This window comes from Mercenaria mercenaria, chromosome 13, assembly GCF_021730395.1.
Source record: "Mercenaria mercenaria strain notata chromosome 13, MADL_Memer_1, whole genome shotgun sequence".
NCBI classification, from domain to species: domain Eukaryota; kingdom Metazoa; phylum Mollusca; class Bivalvia; order Venerida; family Veneridae; genus Mercenaria; species Mercenaria mercenaria.
Window position 1 is genome coordinate 42,761,961 of NC_069373.1, and position 19,912 is coordinate 42,781,872.

Below are 19,912 nucleotides of genomic sequence, written 5' to 3' on the forward strand. Positions count from 1 at the left end.
TTCCACTCAAGAGGAAACTTCATGTGTGTTTGTGTGTGTAAGTGGTGGGGGTATAACTTTTCATGTCGTGAATAGACACAAAAGAACAAATCTGCAATTAATTTCTGGTTGCGTTTTACTGTCTACTAAACATTTCTTTATAGATGTCATAAACCTTCAACAGTCTTTTAGTGTTGTTAGGCGGAAACAAATTATTGCCTGTTACATGGTTTAAATTCTGACACTTTTGTATTTTAGTGTCCCTTCAATGTAATGATGATAAACAATTCTGCATCAGATTTTGCTAAAGGGCTTTAATGGTGTTGCACAATTCATAACCTCTCCTAAATAGACTCAATTAAACCGGGAATATAATGCAACCAAGCAAAACAATTGCAGACTCAGTTTAAATTGTATGTTCATGAGAGGTAATCATTATACGCAACATAGCACCTAGCATCGGCTAATGCAGAACTGTATTACAAAATGACATTAAGTGGACTACATTATCCATTAGGAGTAGAAATAATAGCTCTGAGTCCAAGTACGAGGCGGTTTTGTACGACTGCAAAAGTTTAGAAAAAAAGCTTTAAGTGATATGAGGAACGAAGAAAATATGATCTGCTTATTGTTTGACTGTATTGATAATTATGGCACTTTGAGTTTTTTTTGCAGGAATCAGTGAACCGAATGCCTTAAACCCTGATGCAAGTTTAGGTGACCTTGGGCTAGATTCAATGATGAATGTTGAGGTCAAACAGACACTTGAAAGAGGTTACGACATTATCATGGAAACAAAAGAGATTAGAAAATTGACTGTTAATAATATGAGAAGCATTGCAAACACTGGTCATATTCTTACTGTAGCAAACAAACGTGTGGAACAAATGGTACAAGACAGTGATACAAATGTTGACGACTTAAAGCCCGAATATTAGCGCACAGTTAGTACCTTGCAAATTATACATACAGTAGAAGGTTTGTAAAACAACTCTTATGGTGTTGTCATCATGAGTACACAAAATCTATTTTGTTTTTAAAAACTTACGTGAAAAGAATGATGCGCTTAAAAATTTCGAGCTAAGACTTTTGCTAAGAAATATTCGGCTGGCGGCCGTAAAAAGTCGCCCCGACTTCATCTCAGTGTTGTTATACTTTCTGGTCCTTCGGGATCATTGATTTCAACTCATTTAGATTTGAAGATTGAATACTGCTTAAGCCGGTGCTAGGGGGCGTGGGCAGTGTTGCATTTTCCATTACTGCTCGTGAACAGACTCAATCAAACCTAGTCTGCAATTTTCACTTTTTGCCTTGTTCTCGGTGCTTTCGAGGGATCTACTTTCCAGATTTTATTTTATGTTCTTATTACATCTAGATAAATTTTCTAACGGAAAACATTTTTACTAATTTCATACGCTTCATATTTATCGAATACCGCCAGTCTTGGAAAACTCAGCACTGTGATAAGATTTCATCAAAGCATTGCTTGATTTGTCCAAATATATGGTTGCGATGACGCAAAGTTGTATACAAGTGACAGAAATGTTTCCCCCTACTGCACTAATCAAATCATGATGGTTAACATATATAGATTTTTTAATGTATAATTTTTTTTCTAGGACCAACTTATCCGAACGTCCAGACGATGTCTAACATATTCCCTTACCGACCAAACACCGGACTTACACTGCAAGACAGCGGGAAAATACGCGCCTCATCGGTATAAAAATTCTGATGCCTGTACAAGCGCCATTTATTTGTATATACATGTACTATTGTGTACTGATGATCTACACCAGAACAATCAACTAGTGACGAGTATCACAATGTTTGGTTGATAAAACTATGTCTAAATAGTACCACTATGTAAATACAATATATAACCATTGCTGACACCATTATGTTTTCAGACTAGCGCAATAGTTATGTAGGCCTGGTACTGATTATTTTGTATATTTTAACTTTTACATATACATTATGTTGTTTATTTTGATATGTGCATTGGAAGCGGACTAAGAGAAGTCAGCTGCTCACCCAAATTTGAGGAAGGGCAATAGACATTGTCCAGCGGTAATCCTAGCTACATTCAATGGGACCATAGTCACATATCTATACATGTGGTCGTTTTAGGGCGTTATATATAAGAAATGCCGTTTTTAGTATTTATGGTTTTGATTCACACTTCACACTGAATTCATTGGCCTTTTCTACTTATTTATCATGGAATATAAATAAAAGCATGTTCTAATGAAAACTTTGCCTGTTCCTCTATTTAATTCTTACAGGATAAATGTAAACGTCTACTACATTTGTTAACATATATCATGATGTTTGTCTTGTAGTTAGGACTATATAGAAACCCATCATTACATTCCCAGATTAGTGTATCAGCTGAGATATTTAGTTCCAAATTCATAACAATTGATTTATCAAAGGAATTTCGTAGTTAGTTTTCACAGTAATTACACCATAACACCAAAATGTTTTCATCAGTCCTTATAAAATTGTTACAGAATGCGTGTATGTGGTATGTTGGATTATTGACCAGATAAGGTTAGGAGGTCAAGGGTTATGAGCCCTTGATTTATCACAAATGCCATTTCCTCTATAATTATTACATTTAGGCACTTCTATTTAGTTGTCAATCCGTATGATATTTAGAAATGATTTTTATACCAATAATGTGTTAATATCGACTGATGCCAAATAGAGTGTCTCACTATATTAAAACTGTAGTAATCATATGTCTTCACAAATCGTAATCATATGTATGCAGAAGGTGTATCATCATTAAACTTTTGTTAGATTACAGTTGGACCAGATGGTTCCGTTTACCAACCCTACGTGCATTTGATTTAGCAAAATTGCCCTATTTCAACACGTCTGTTTTTAAGACAAATTTCTTCACAAATGCTGACAATATTTTCAGTATGTATGGTCAATCTGGAATATATTATTACAGGTCTCATTATATAAACCACCGGTCCACATTTTGTGCTATATGACCGGTCTATATTCAACACATGCTTACTGGACTTACAAGTTAAAAATTTGAAAATAAATCTCGAAAATTAATTTTTCATGTTATGTAATAAAACACTTACTGGATTGTTTGCCGGTCAATTGTCAAAACTACTGGTCACCGGTTTTTCATACATCAGGCAAGAGTTTTTACTCAAACCATTCAATAAATAAATATTTTCAGATTATTCATTGCTTAGTTACATGTAAGTGCCTAGTTACTTCCAGTACATACATATACCGTACTGGAATTATTTATATGACAGGCACGGCCGTCTTAAATGAACTTTTTAATATTATCTATAGCGGGATGTTCAAAAAAGTTTATAAATCTATTTTTATTCTGTAAATCAAAACTAACGCAGATTACACTTAACGTTTTCTGCAAAGTAGAATTTTATTAAACCCTATTTTTTTCAGAATTATATTTTAAAAATTCGGCAAATAATGGGAATCTATGGCAAATCACAATTGCGATATCCTTGTCGTGAATAGATTTTTTCTGCAAAGTAGATTTTAAAGAAACTTCATACTAAATGAACAAATGGTCTAAAATATGGTGAAATAAAATGTATAGGTCCCTGAGCTTGATTTTGTTATATTTGCCCTTGGTTAAAGAGAATAGCGACTTTCAAGCTAATTTAAGACATTATTTAGAATAATTATCGTTTGAATCGATTAAATACCATATTTCATGTTTAGAAAAATAGTAATATTGCCGTTGTAATAAATGTATGCACGGACTGCATTTAATTCACAAAATGTTTTACATTTCCGACTACCAAGCCCAGGTTTTATTCTACGTTATCCGGAAAAATGCCATTACTTCCGACTTATCAAACGTGCAAAATAAGAATAACCTTAAACACCATATGGTAAGACGACATACAAACGCTTCATCATGTTGAACGTTCAAGATAATAATGACAGGCAAGATTATATAAACAGAAATATTCTAAATAGATATAATAAAATATGGAAATTAAATACTTTTTTGTTGTTTTTGTTGTGTTTAAAATCACATCCACACAAATATAGGTTATACGGCAATTTCCAAACTTTTTGTAGTGGAGAAAGACCAACGGCTCTGGGCCGTGTTTCATCACGGATCGGCGCATGGGTTAGAACCACTGACTATCGGTAAGCCAGCTGGGCGGTCTCCTTACAAGAAACAATTCTACTTTTCAAGCGGGTTTTAGAACCACGGCGGTCAGAGGCAAGTGATATAGAATACTCGATAGGTCGCCCAACACGATAAAAATGAAAATGTTGCAGGCTCGGTTTGATTGAGCCACTTTAACCACCTGGCTACCGAGGCTCCTACTAAAATGAATTGGAATCGTAAAATTGTTTAAAAAATAATATCTATCATTACAAACTGTGTTAATAATTTCCTTATCGTAAAGTTAAAAGTAACTCGTAGTGTGTCCCAATAATAAAGAGAGACGACCGGAAACATATGTCCTTAAACCATTCTTTTAAATACGAGATGTCAGAACTGTCTTATTTTGAATGTCCGAGTTGTTCGTCGTTCACCATACTTCTTATTTATCTTCAATATTTAGCTGTTCAACTTTGAGCAAACCTCGTTTTGATTCAACTCTGAATTTCGCCAAGTCTTTTCTGGTTATCATGCCTATTGGCTGTGGGTAAAAGACATAAATTGATGTCAGATAAAACATTTCTTTTACGAGTTATCTTACAATAGGAAATACAAATGTACTTCTATAGAAGTAAACCTCTACACATTCTAATAAATATTGTTTAATAGTAAACATTTCTTGTCAAACTTTAAAGAAAAAAGTTAAAAGTAAGTAAAGTATAGAAATACGTTTTAACATTTTTGTGCAGATTCTGTTGACTATATTGGCTGAATGATTGGCTATTATGTTTTCCATCATGTTTGTTTTTAATAATACACGCTAACGGTGACGTCATGTTGGTGTTATTGTAGAGACCAAGAAACAGTGCCTCTATATTTGATCTATTTTACGTTTTAGACATACTAGAATGAAAATAATATAAAACAGAAGCTTATTTTAATAACGATTAAATATAACACTCGGATACAAGTCATGCGGAATGACTTGTGTCTCGTATGTTTAAATTAATTAAATCAATTAAAACACACCTCTGCTATACATTATTTAAAACAAAATAGATACCTCTCTGCAATCGTTGACTACAATTAAGTGACGAAGACCAAGACCTCGAAAAAGTCTGAACAATCGTGGAAGTGAAAACGTCTGAAATTATATTCAACGCATCGTAATGAAAGCGTTTTTTTATCATAAGAAACGTTTTGTTTAAGGTGGCCAAACGAATTATAAGACACTTGCTTCAATGTACATCAATGATAGAACTGCTTGGTAGGACATATAATTCAATTCCCCAAAGAGAAAAAAATGAAGAAAGTTCATACTAGTTGCTTCGATCCGACGTTGTTAGCACTTGTGCTCTACTCATACTTTTTGTAGAACAGAGTTATATGTTGGAAGTTATCACCAATTACAAGACAATAATCAACTAAATATACCATTTACGACAGAGCGACTCTAATCTCTGTATTCTTCCATTAAGAAGCAAAACAAGTGAGCAAGGTATAATTAAATATATTTTTAAGGTCATTAAGGACTGTATCACGACCAAGATGACATTATGGTACTTTGTCAAATTCAAAACTATATTTACCGGACCAACTGTATATGGATTTGGGGAAAGGTATGGTCTTAAATCCATCACATAACTCATCTCTTCTGTAGAAATATCTATATCCTGGAAAAAATAAATGTATATAAATATCATGGAAAGGTACATCATAATGAAGAACACGTATCATAGAATCACGGAAAGGAATACCAACCACGGAAAGGAAAAGTAGTGCGTATCATTGAAAGATATTACATATCTTGGAAAGGAATTATGCATATCATGAAAAAGTATTCATATCACGACAATGATTTCATATAAAAATCAAGAATGATAAATCACTGAAAGAAATTAATATCATGGAAGAAATCATATTTCATAGAAAGGAGGAATAATACATGTTTATCATGGAAAGGAATTCATATCTTGGAAATTGTGTATGGTGGAATGGAATAAATGAGTCAGCATTAAACGTTGGTACTGTATATAAAATGGCAATAGTTTCGTTCGATGAAATGTGCTAAGCAGTCCACAATAATAGATTTATTACATGTCTCCTTGTATGTGTTGTTGACGTCAACTTATGAGAAAAAAACACTGAAATTTATTTCTGATATATGGCGTGCACTGTGTTGCAATATTATGTCTTCTACAATTGTTGTCTATCTTTATATATTTATTCAATGTCTTAAAATGTATATCGTAAAACAGAAATATGTTTTCAATGTTTTCATATATGCTTTCTATCTTTTGAAATATGTATTATAAAACTTAAAAAATAATAAAACAAAAATATTTATTGAATATCACAAAATATTTATTAAAAAATTTGATAATTTTTATTTAATCCTACTAAATTTTTGTTCGATGCAGCAATAATAATTTTGTGTAAAACGTAGATATTTATTTTATCTACTTGAAGATATTTGTTCAAAAGAATTCTAGTGGGTAACTTACTAAAAAGCAATTTACCCAGAACTCTTTTGAACAAACATTTTTGAAAAAATTTAAAAATATTGATTAAGGAATAAAATTCAAATAGTGTTATACGCCATCTATTGTTTTCTATTTTTAGCTTTGGCGGTCCACTAAACAAACTTGAGTGCGGTTTATGCTTCTGAAAAGCAGTCACTTAAAGAAAAACGTGGCCGTCAGACCACCCCCAATATTAATATCTCTCTCTGAAACAGTCGGTTCAGGTGGACCCAAACAATATTCAAAAATGAAATGTATTTATCTCAAAGTATGATTTGTAAATGTAAGTTGATATTTTCTACATCGAATCTTACTTTGTATTAGATCAGGCAATGGGTAGTATATTGAAAACAAACCCACACACAAACAAAAGTCAAGAAAGTTTATAAAAATAAAAATGAAACACTAGTATTTTGTACCTCGATTTTTAAATTCTGTAGATAATATTTCCGGAAATCTTTTAGTCTAACTGTATTTGGCTGCATCAAATCTGGCGGACTGAATACCTATAAGAATATAGAAGAAATATAACATGAACATCTTTAAAAGAGTATTGGTCTTAGCCGTGGATAACTTTGTCTCTTTGGTCAGATCGCTCTGTCTGTATCTAGTAGAGGATAAATTTGGCGCCCTGAGTGACTACCTTTGCGCTATATAAAGCGGCTTTGAACATGTTTATCATGAAAAGGGCGCTATATAGATCTTGTAGAATATATAATACATAGATAATGATATACATAATATAAGGTGTGAGCGGAATGCATATGCATATAGGAAGATCAATAAAATCTGTAAGAAGATCTTAAAACACATACGTGTAAAGGACTGGTTGAACTTCAATCTCAAACCGTAGACGTGACCTCGTAAGAGATAATCCCATAAACAAATTTCCATTTAAGTGTTTAAAATCTTCCGAAGCAAAACAATAAAGTATTACATACGAAATTTCTCTACCTGACTACCAGTTCACGGCAGATAACAAATACATTTTCAAGAAAGTCGAAAGAAATGGAATGTTGCATTTACATTTTGTAGGATAAATCGAAATACAAACGGCGATGGTCTTATCAACACGACTGCAAAAAATTTGGAACTGCTGTCATGCATTTGAAGTTATGGCGGCAAAGGCAGGTGTGAAGTTTCATTGATTTTGATGAAAAATTACTGAGATACCAACTAACGAATATCAATAACAATCAAAAACAAATTTTGAAGTACATGTTGAAGGATAATTTAATCAAAGTGCTTCGAAGGATTATTGAACCTATGTTATTGTCAGATATGCTGGTATTTAACGTACTTCATTTTTTATGCAAGTACAAACACATTCCACAAATAAAGATATTTAAGCATCAGTGTCATTCGTAATACAATGGGACGAGCTTGCTCTAAATCTTTGGGCGTCTACATCCGACGGCGATCCCAACGCCGAGGATATATTACATTGCTAACCGACTTTCCTCACTGTGGGCTTCAAGAATTGACCAAGATCGCCCGGTAATATCTAAGTGATTACCTCTTTTATTCAGCATCAAAGGAATTGCATTTACAAACCTTGTGTTTAAGTAAAACAAGAAGTTGCGACCGCAAAATTAATCCACACACTTTACTGGCTCTGTTATCCTGAAATTTTAAAAGAGCTTTTAAAGATTTCAAAACCATTATTTCAATGCTCTTCATTTAAATGTTTGTTTTTTTTTTTTTTTCGTGTTTCAGAACAGTAATTGGTATATTTTCTGGTATTTCCTCCGACTTAAAAATAAGTAGTATAGGGGCCTCTTTAATTGTAAACAAACGGGCGCCATCTTGGATGACCTAGTTACTATAAATAGTAACTCATTTGCATATAAGAAATAAATTCACTGCACATGCGCGGCGGCCATTTTGAATTTTATTTTTAGAATGACATCATCTTTCTATTTTAAGAATGACTTCACTTTGCTATTTATATCTCCCGGAAGTATAGAGCTGACTTATATACCTATCTAGGGCATGTTCGCGCACATTGAGGGTCAGGTGCTCAGCCCTAGACTAAGAAAGTTGCTAAAATCATGAAAATAAGACCTTTCAGGGTCCATTTTTACATTCTGGGTATCTGACATTTTTGAAAAGCCCAAAGAGTGCACTTTACCATAAACTAGGTGCCAACCGGAAATAAAGTCATTAAAATTTCAAAGCCATCGTACAGGCTCAAGACCGGTACCGTTAGAAAGATCTTTTCGAGTAGCTTCAGAAAATATGTACAATTACGTGTCTATCTCTATCCGTTTTCCAGATATTGAGGTTTAAGCCAGAATCATTCATCCGGAAACACCCGGCTTCATGCCTTTATTATTAAAGATAACCTAGACATGTTGGGTATCTAACCGAAGGTCTCGACTAGTACTATAAGTTTGTACACTCAAACCGGAAGTGAGATCAATCACGCGTAAAATTCATATATTCTGTGCGTTCCTAGACTCGAACCTGCACAAGCACAAGCACACGCGTACACACGAGAACACACACACACACACACACACACGCACACGCACATACACACACAGACACAAAGACACACGCACACACACACACACACACACACACACACACACACACACACACGCACACGCGCAAACACACACACACAAGCACACGCACACGCGCATACATGCACGCACGCACACACGTACACGCCATTAAACAATATATGTAACATCATCAAAATTTTCAAAATTATCAAAATCTTTCGTGCCTATTACCCTTGTTCACAGATTGTGTCTGCAACTTCATTAACAGGTATCACAATAATATATTCCTTTGTAGTTTTACATTTGTCATCTTTAGTTATTTCAACAACATCATAGTCTCCGAAATTGAACATGCCAGTTCCACTACGATGTAGATACTCCAACACATCACACAATATTTCATATATATAATTTAGAACATCCAGAATTTTGAATTAACAGAGTATACACTTCAATATAATCGTACAAGTCTATGCATGAAATTCAACCTTCAGCGGATATTAAGTATTAATATTTTTTGACTTGAGATCGGCTTAAGATAATGTATGAAAGAGAACTGGCCAATGTTGACACTAATACTTTGAAAACTGTAAAAGCGAATTAAATTTCGGTCAATTTTATGACTTTTAGGAGAAACTTATAATAAAGAGTATTTTGTGTTATAAAACTTTTATAGTCCTTTAGGATACTGTCTTAAGTACAGATAGGTTCTAGAAAGCCTATTTCGACCATTCTAGGAAATCGTCAAGATTTTCAATAAACATAAATACTGTTAACATTGAACAATCAGTTTTCCCCATTTCGTGACACACTTTCTATTCATCAATTCTGAGATGTTAATTTCATGTGATAGAATTCATAAAAATCTTTCATTTACATCCCCCATTCTCGATTCGATTTTCAACTGTTATCGAGTTATGACGTAACAGCGATTTTTAAACCTTCTTTCTTAAACTTTGCAATAAACTCTTGAAACAGATAGCATTGGAAAGATCTCGTCGCATAGGTTCAGAAAATGTATAGATATTTACTTCTATCTAGATCCGTTCTCAAGATATTGGCGTTTAAAAATTGAAGTGACGTCATTGCAAACGTTTTTGAGCGGTAAATTCAAATTTCGCAACGAAAATTTTCAAAATGTAATTTCTCCTCTATTTGTGGACCGATTTTAATGATCTTGGTGTCAAACCAAAACGCTTGGCGAGACCTAAGTGTTGGTAGCAAACAACCGGAAATGAAATCACTCATGCGTAAAATATTCGATTTTCTCCTTTATTACTCAACCGACTATACCCGTGTTTGGTATCCTACGAAAGGTTTTGACTAGTACTACTCCATTGTTTGCACTAAAAGAATATGGGGTCACTCACGCGTAAAATGCGTCAAAGTAAGCTTACCTGATCCTTTCACTTTGAGATCAAAAGTGACAATGAACGAATTCACAGGGGTAAAAGTATAAATAAATAGAGCCAAAGCAACGTTCTGGTTAGTCAGTATAACTTTAGCAAGCTGCTTGATTGGCTAATGGATGATGACGCATTGCTGATGTGTCACGGTCAGGTTGGGTTCACAGGGGGTTGGGAGGTAGTGAGTAGGGTGTGTAAATAATTAACGCATGAATTAGTGACGAGTAACTAGATAATACCAACGAAACTCAACTCAGACAGCTCCCCAACCACCGACCTCCAAGCTCCGTCAGAGCCCGAACTACCCGCACTAGCCTCCCATCCAAGCCACGATTAGAGCACGACAGCAACCTCCTCACAGCGCATCTCCTCAACCCACTCCACTCCTCCTCTCACTCCTCCTCTCCACTCCTCTCTCCACCACCTCACCCCTCACTCACCCTCCTCCTCTCCACACTCCTCCTCCTCCTCCACATCTCCTCCTCTCCACTCTCTCACCTCCTCCTCTCACTCCTCTCTCCCCACTCAACCCTCCTCCACCACCTCCTCCTCCATCCCCCTCCTCCTCCTCCATCTTCCTCCACCTCCTCCTCCATCCACTCCTCCTCCTCCACTCCACTCCTCACTCCTCTCCTCCACCCTCCTCCTCCTCCACTCCTCCTCCTCCTCCTCCACCTCCTCCTCCTCCTCCACCACCTTCACCTCCTCCACTCCTCCTCCTCCTCCACTCCTCCACATCTCCTCCTCCTCCTCCACCTTCTCCTCCTCCTCCACCTTCTTCACCTCCTCCTCCTCCACTCCTCCTCCTCCTCCTCCACTCCACCTCCTCCTCCACTCCTCCTCCTCCTCCTCCACCTCCTCCTCCTCCACTCCTCCTCCTCCTCCCCCTCCACCTCCACCTCCTCCTCCTCCTCCACCTCCTTCACCTCCTCCACTCCTCCTCCTCCTCCTCCACTCCTCCACCTCCTCCTCCACCACCTCCTCCACTCCTCCTCCTCCCCTCCTCCTCCTCCTCTTCCTTCTCCTCTGCCCCAAGAAAGCGTAAGAATAGCAAACAGAATAATGCAGTGTCTTTTTGATAAAAGATACTTACATCGGTTTCACAAATGCATCAGTGTCCTGTTTGCCATCAGTCTTTCTCTCGGATTGACAACATGCGGAGACATCAACGTTATGTCCACGGAAATGACGAAGAAACTGACAGTTTTTTCACCGCCATTACAAACATGGGACATCTCAAGAGAAACGGCGTTTCAACATCCATCTTCTATGGTCGTTTCAGGACCAAGTGGTAGTGGAAAAACTGAATGGACAAGAAAACTGCTATCATCAAATCTTGTAAGACCTCAGCCTCAGCGTATCATATGGTGTTTTGGACAATGGCAACCATTGTATGATGAACTTCAGCGTGAAATCCCCGGTGTCGAATTTGTACACGGTATTCCAGACTACTTGAATGATTCCCAATATATAAATGTTAGTCAAAGGAACCTGCTGGTCTTTGACGACCTGATGACTGAAGCTCAATCCGACCAAAGAATTGCTGATCTCTTTACGAAGGGCAGTCACCACAGGAACATATCTGTCGTTTATCTCACCCATAATTTGCTTCCTCAAGGTAAAGACTGCAGAGATATCGCTTTGAATACGCAGTATCCGGTGCTGTTTAATAATCCTATTGATAGACAGCAAGTGGCTACATTGGCAAGAAGAATATATCCTTCGTCTAGTAACATCTTTATGAAACGGATTGAACGAGCGACATCAAGACCTCACGGTTATTTGGTAATAGACTTAAAATCCAGCACCCAAGAACAACACCGAAAAGAGAAAACGAACAGATGATGAATATAAACAAGAAGACTATTTCAATGGTGAAGGATACTTATCTGATAAAAATGATGACAAGGCTGAAGATGAGGCGGAAGATTCTGATGACCATGATGATGATGATAGTGATGATGAAACAGAAAATAGAAATAATGATACTTTTGTAAAGAAACGATCTTTGATCAAGGGACCTCCAGGTAAACGTAGAAAAGTTGAGATTATAGAACAGCGATCACGCCGTGAGATATGGGATAAGCGTTTTCAGGATCCATTCAGACAATCTATTAAAGAACAATTTAAAGCTAAAGTTAACAACTATACAGAACAAGGGCTCTCTTTTAAAGAAGCGTACCGTCGCACTGCTAATGAATTGCCTCAATTAAGAAAGAGACTGAGACAAAATTATGCCCGATTTCTAATTGACTTTTATGAGCTACAAAACGACCCTACTCAGCAGCAGATTCTACAGTCGGCTAAGAAACTAAGAAGTCAGCACGGCATGACTGTCAAAGAATCTGTTCGGCAAGCCATTGCGCTTAGAAAAGACCTATTTGATGAGTTGTGGCCCGATCATAAAAGCAAAGAAGAATATTTAATGGATGATAATAAAGAAAGTGATGACGATGAAGAATCGGATGATGATGAATGAACGTTGTAAGAAGGATTGGCGTGCTTTAACTTTTCATCATGCAAAATGGGTACCATAGAGGTATACGATTATAAACAAGAAAAATGGGTACCGGATAAACCGGACCCGGAAAAATGGATACAACACTTCAAAGACTTGAGGGACGGATATGTGTATCCTGATCATATGGGTCGTTACATCGTGGGTAGCGGTGCTCTTCTTAGAAAAATGGCTGAACTAAAAGAGAAACAAGAAAGAGAAGCACAAGAACAAAAAGGGGAAGATCTCCCCGTAGTAAAAGTTGTGACACCTGTAGCCCAAGCGGTTGATATTGCTAGGTCGGAAATAAGACGGTCACGAAAGCATAGTGATCTAAAGCGACATAGGAATACATTGGACACACCTATGAGTCGTGATTTAGACAGCCCACGACGTAAGAAATATCGCCAAAATATGACCCAAGATACTATGGATTGGAACACCTACACATTTTAAAATGAATAACTATGAACTCGAGGAAATGTTAAAAGAGTACCCTGTGACAATATGTGCTGCGGATCAACTTCAGATACGTAGAGGACAATACGTCATCTCAAATACAGACACGAGCCAGGGATCAGGAAAACATTGGTTGGCCTTTTATTTTCCAAAATGGGGACACGACGAATGTTTCGATTCACTAGGTAATAGACCAGAGCACTACAAAGTTCATTTTGAGCAAGTGTTAAAGAAGCGTTACTGGATGAACTTCAGTCAAATACAGGATACAGATTCAAACATGTGCGGGCTGTATTGCGTATATTACATTATGAACCGATGTTCTGGACGAAAAATGAAGGACATTTTAAAACCGTTTGATGTGTATTGCAAGAAGTTGAATGATGACTTTATTTTGTCTTATTTTAGTTGATACATGTAACCTGTATTAGTGATAGAAGCTTTGGCAATAAAAGATTGAAAGAACAATATGTCTTTGTTATTTATAACCCATACGTTTGAATTTGATTTGAAAGAAAAGATGAAGCGTTAGTAGGTGTGATGGTGTACACAAATAAAACAACATATTCTTTTATTTATTTTATTTCTTCAACATCGTTTCACAAATTGATATCATGCTTCGCAATAAGCGTCTCTAGCAGTTCTAAATGAAGAATTGCATCAATAATATCTACAGATTTCGTAAGTAAAATAAGATTATGTTTATTAATTTTCTCTTGGACTGGAAACCAATCGTATAGAAATTCTTGGCCACCACCTCGTATCGCATCGTTGACCTAAAGCGTATTTCCTCCTTTTTTAGGAATATAAGTCATCCAGTTACTTTCACTGATCGCCTCAATACTCAAATTCATCTTATGAAATCGAATCATGTCGATTAAAGTGTCTTTAAAAGATATAAAAGTGCTCTTTAGCTTTAACCACTGTTTGTGCCTTCTTGGGGAAACTTTTGTGCTGTTATTTTACTAAGAACCATTCTATACGGCTCATAGTCCAACATGTAATATAACGGTATGTAGGGTGTTTCTGCAAAGTCGGAAAATATTTTTCTACAGAGATCCGATGATAACACATCCATCATTTATTCTTTGTAAAACTATCTCTTTAGTCTGTCCTCCATACACATTTTGATCAACACAAATCAGCAACGAATTCCAGTCAAACACGCTTTTAAATCTACCAATTTCTGTTTTCATGATGATCACAGAGCATAGTAAGTACATCTATGTAGATATTTTCGGGTCCTTCAGGTTCCGTACTGATGTTACAGGAGCAATAGGAATTTGGTTGCAAGCTATGTTCGCACCACTTGAGTTCTATTTTTGGATGATATTTGCTCATGTAGTTTCGAAGCATGTACATCCATGTGGAGTAATTCATATCGAATTTGATTCTCGTTTTTGTTATGTCCTTGTACTTAACATAGAGACACCCTTTCGCTTCCAGAAAGTCGCGTAAAGCACACTCAATGTCTATCAAATAATGACCGCCAGGCAAACTGTCCCACATGTCCCTATATGGATCATCAGTGTGAATGATGGAGAAGTCTACATTTAAATTCGTCCTGTTTCTTATATAGGTTGTTAATAATTCTACAAAAGTGTCTGTGGAAATCCCAAGATGCACTTTACTGAAATGCGCTTCATACATCCATACTTTGTGATGTACTGGACACACTTCCTTTAGGTCAGCAGCGAAGGAATTCATCATATTCTCGAATACTCCCGAACTATTTTCCATGATTTCAGTTCTGAGGTCAGAATGATTTTGTCTGATGAATGCGCTATTATATACTTTTCATTTGAGGTATTTTTTAGTAACAGTGGTCATTTCTATTGATTCTGATTGGTCAATTAAAAATAGTAATACTGGTTTAAACTAGTCAAACGTGAACCATCAAAGAATGGACAAGTTGCAAAAAGTACCTTTGTTACAGGATTAAATCTTTATGTCAATACTTCTATTGATAAAATCAATATCCATTATACTGCGTCCGGCCTTAAATAAATACACGCCAGACACTACGACGACCTTAAAGGGATTAACTTTGACAGTTGAATAGGCTATTGTTCACGCATCCGCTCTTAAATAAATAAACGCCAGACATTGTGGCGACTTTAAAGGGATTAACTTTGACATGTTTACTCTTTATTGTCCGTCTATCCGGCCTTAAATCAACACACGCTAGACATTCTGACCATGATCACGTTTGATGCACTCATGTTCTTAACTAAATATAGCTTATGAAGTCATTTTGAAAAATAGGTCCGAGCATGCGTATTTAGGAATAATACGCTTATGATTAAAGTCATTTGGTCAGTAGACGCCAAGCAGGAAACATCGTCGACAAAAATGTGATATTTTATTTTCAGTTATAATGTATTTATTTTAAAAAATGTTTTATGTTTTAGTTTTAATGGAATAAATATTTCGTTTTAAATAATTATTTATTTGTGCATCAGTATAGTTCTTTTTTTTATATAAAATGTATAAATTCAATTAGTTGATGGATAAATCTATATGATATTTAAATAGTATTCATATATAGTTCTTTTTAATTTCTCTGTAATTTAATTAGACATGTTACACTTATTTTGTTTTAAAGTATTTTTTTTCATTTTTCACTAATATTGTTAAACTATTATTTATTCGTTCTTTATTTACTAATACTGCTCGTTTTATTATCAAATGTATTTATTCATTAAGACTATGGATATATCTATATATTTTTTCATGGTATCTCTCCGTCTAGGGCTGAGCACCTGACCCTCAATGTGCGCGAACATGCCCTAGATAGGTATATAAGTCAGCTCTATATACTTCCGGGAGATATAAATAGCAAAGTGAAGTCATTCTTAAAATAGAAAGATGATGTCATTCTAAAAATAAAATTCAAAATGGCCGCCGCGCATGTGCAGTGAATTTATTTCTTATATGCAAATGAGTTACTATTTATAGTAACTAGGTCATCCAAGATGGCGCCCGTTTGTTTACAATTAAAGAGGCCCCTATACTACTAAAATAAGATAGCGTCCATGTTCTTTATATGCGTATGTTTCATGTTAAATTTAAAGTTATTGACTAGTCTTGTTATCTGAAAATTAAAATCAGTTTAATGCAATCATTTATCTTTAAAGAAAGTGTAATGTTCCAACTAAAATTATATATAAACAAGAAGTAAGGAACAGTGCACTCATTTCTTAAGTTTCAAGAAAAGTTTTTACTAAAGAGACTGATGAGAATATTTTTGGCCATTTTATTCCAGCAAACATTTCATATCGGGTCAATATTTGAAATATATGGCTTTCATTATCCGCCCAATACCAGTCCAATATTGTTGTTAGTTGTTAGTTTATACTAATTTGTTTTAATTCGATTGTGATAAAAGCTTAAAGCCTATTTGAACGACTCTAGAGTCCGTTTCCTGGAAAAACCAGTACTGGTGTCATATGAGAGGTCATGGTCATGACCCACGTGAGGCTCGAACCCACGACTCACGGGTTGAGCGGCCTACACCTTAACCACTAAACCACCGCCCCCTTTGTTAGCTGTTGATGTCTGATATTGACCGAATTGCGTGCCAGTATCACAAACAGATATTGGTTTGCCGATACCGGTGCTTTCTGGTGTGTATATGTTCTAAGATACCTTGCCGTTACAATTTACTACAGGGAATCCACAGAATGTTTCGTTCCTAAGAATTTCCACTATTCGGCCTACTTTCTCTATCTTGTTTAACGTTAAAGCGGGAGAATTCATCAAATCGCTGAAAGAAGACACAAAATTCATAAGTGGAAGCTATAAATCTTTTATCGTGTGTAAATAGAAATAAGATAAAGCTAAAACAGTTTGTTTGATTTTGTTTTACATGATTTTTACGTTTGTGTAGTTCTTACATCATACGAAACGACAATATTTCGGTGAATAAGCAATCATGTTCCTGTGTCTCCAATGGCATAACAATAGGCTCTATAATATATCTCTTTATGTAAATAAAACAGGGTTATTATAATAGTAGCTTAATTAGAGATGCAGTATTTTGATAGGCCGGATCACACGAGGCACGCAAGCGCAATCCACGAGAGCCGAATACAAACTCCCAGATTTAGCTACTGTTATAATGACCCTTTTGTTATATACCTCCAGCTTTGTCTTTGTTTTGTTATTGAATTCAATGTTTATCGGTGCTAATTAAAATAGAACTGAATGTAGTTTGTGTGTGCGCTATTTATGTGTCAGGTCATGTATATTTATGAAAGTAGTTTGGCAACTTACAATACAAAACGTACAATACGAAATAATTTTTCTGCCTGGTCGTATTTACTTGTGAAATACAAGTCGTATTTTTGGCAGAATGTATATAGGTATGTATTAAATTGATATCTATTTAGTAAACACGAAATGATAATAGGGTAAGAGAACGTCTTTTGAACACACATTTATAAAAAGAATCTGATCAGGTTTTCTGTAATGGTGGGAGTCAAAATTGATATGGTATCAAGAAATGTGGACATTGTATTATTAATCAATGTTAAAAATGTTGAGAAAGGATCATTGGTCATTTATTGTATCTTTACAACACTTTACCTAGCTTTGATAGTATCACAGAGGGCTGGTGGATCCCAGGGTAGCAATGGCAGTCCTAGAACTTCTATATTCATATCATACAGACCCTAATCATAGAAACAATTACATAATGTTATATAGAACCTATTCATAGCAACAAAATACATAATGTCATAGAGACCCTTATCTTAGAAACAAAAAAAAACCATTACGTGTTATAGACACTTATCATAGAAACAAAATACATCATGTAATAGATACCCTTAACTTAGTAACTTCTACATTTATATCATACACACCGTAATTACAGGAACATATTTCAACTTCGTTCATATCGAACTACAAAACACAAAAGGAGCGCATTTTAGGACAGCTAAGGAAATATATTTGAAAAATACACATGAATAAGAATAACACGCTTACCGTAGATATAAAATCTCCCACCCATTTGGAAATCATGAGCACTAGAATTATAGGAAGCCCGAAGGACACCTCGCCCGTGCATTCTACAATCATCACAGACAAACTGATCGTGGCTCTCAGTACCCCACCAAGCTGAGATGCCGCACCAATAAGTGCATACTTTCCTATGTCAGTCTCCTGAATAACAACAATTATCTATTCTCAACAGACAATGTTATGTAATGAAAAGGTCTTAAATTCAGAACATGTTACTTATAGACAAAACAAGAAAGTGAATTTTCTGATGGGCATTCATCCAGATTTCTATAATGTACAAAACTATGTTTAATAGCATAATGTTGCAGAGGGACAGTAATGAAACCGATTTCATTTACATTAAAGTGTCATAATTATTCTCAGAGCAAATTACTCACATACTGTTCCTTGTCTCCAGGGAATATATGCACGACAGCCATACCAAACAGCCTCCCCCACGCCGCACCAATCACAAGACAGGGAATAAACACACCCCTAGATACACTCAGACCATACGTAAATACAGCAAGGAAAAAGAAAATAACCGCAAAGACGGATACAGTCACCGGCCCATAAGAAGCTGAAAGTAATATCAGTTATGTTTCTGAATCATCATGTTTAAAGGGATCATCTGATCTGTCCACATGTAGTTTCTGTACTTAGAAAAGTTTTAATTATCTATGCCTTCGAATCTTAACAAGCGAAACCTCTTCACAAACAGTTAACAAATAGATATGTACACATATAATTGTTTAATTTGATTACAGAAAGCCTTAAACTAAGGCTATAATTATCTGACAGTGTCATAAAGATGTCTAATTTGACCTTATACGAATCAGTGTTTCCTTTTTGAAAGGCATAAAATGACAATATATACAATCATATAGATATTGTTTTTAATTATGACACACAGCACACTGTTTTCAGTTGTTTTTTTTTATAGTTTCTTGTTGATCAAATCATATTTACTACGCTCTATCACTGTTTCGATATCAGTTTTTTTTTAGGATCGCGTAACATTAAAGGAATTGATGAAACTTCAGGTTTTGAAACCGCTATGTTTTGATTAATAATCAGATTTTTACCGCCATTTTGTAAAAACCTTTATATATATTGTAAAGCGGGAAGCAAAGTGTTACCAAACGGATCGTTTAGAAGAGCTTTTAGGCATCCTTCTGGCGTTGCTAGTAACAATGTAGAAAGAGAATGGTGTTCATTTTCTGGACATTTCACCTGAAATATATTTTCTCTTAGTGATAGTATATACCAAATAATATAACGATGTTTCAGTACAGGATTTATGAACATTATACTGGGTTCATTCATTTTACTAGGTCTGGATTTGATTAAAAGTAGAATCTTTCTGCAATGACCTCGTAGACATGTGACATTGACCTTGGATCTAGGGAGAA

General features: G+C 35.5%; 2 protein-coding genes across 2 annotated transcripts in view; one reads left to right on the forward strand and one right to left on the reverse strand.

Moving 5' to 3' along the window:
* The window catches only part of LOC123530400 (fatty acid synthase-like), a 315,596-nt gene extending 313,866 nt beyond the window's left edge, over window positions 1-1,730 (forward strand). Inside the window, exons 23-24 of the mRNA XM_053520841.1 lie at window positions 655-923; window positions 1,599-1,730. Of these exons, the coding sequence (XP_053376816.1) occupies window positions 655-917 (263 nt within the window). The 3' untranslated portion in view covers window positions 918-923; window positions 1,599-1,730. The remainder of the gene's footprint in view (window positions 1-654; window positions 924-1,598) is intronic.
* The window catches only part of LOC123528807 (H(+)/Cl(-) exchange transporter 7-like), a 37,323-nt gene continuing 17,861 nt past the window's right edge, over window positions 451-19,912 (reverse strand). The window contains exons 14-23 of the mRNA XM_053521631.1: window positions 19,640-19,733; window positions 18,899-19,080; window positions 18,486-18,662; window positions 18,084-18,169; window positions 17,145-17,262; window positions 8,179-8,247; window positions 7,044-7,130; window positions 5,692-5,775; window positions 5,166-5,246; window positions 451-4,643 (exon numbers count right to left, since the gene is read on the reverse strand). Of these exons, the coding sequence (XP_053377606.1) occupies window positions 4,545-4,643; window positions 5,166-5,246; window positions 5,692-5,775; window positions 7,044-7,130; window positions 8,179-8,247; window positions 17,145-17,262; window positions 18,084-18,169; window positions 18,486-18,662; window positions 18,899-19,080; window positions 19,640-19,733 (1,077 nt within the window). The 3' untranslated portion in view covers window positions 451-4,544. The remainder of the gene's footprint in view (window positions 4,644-5,165; window positions 5,247-5,691; window positions 5,776-7,043; window positions 7,131-8,178; window positions 8,248-17,144; window positions 17,263-18,083; window positions 18,170-18,485; window positions 18,663-18,898; window positions 19,081-19,639; window positions 19,734-19,912) is intronic.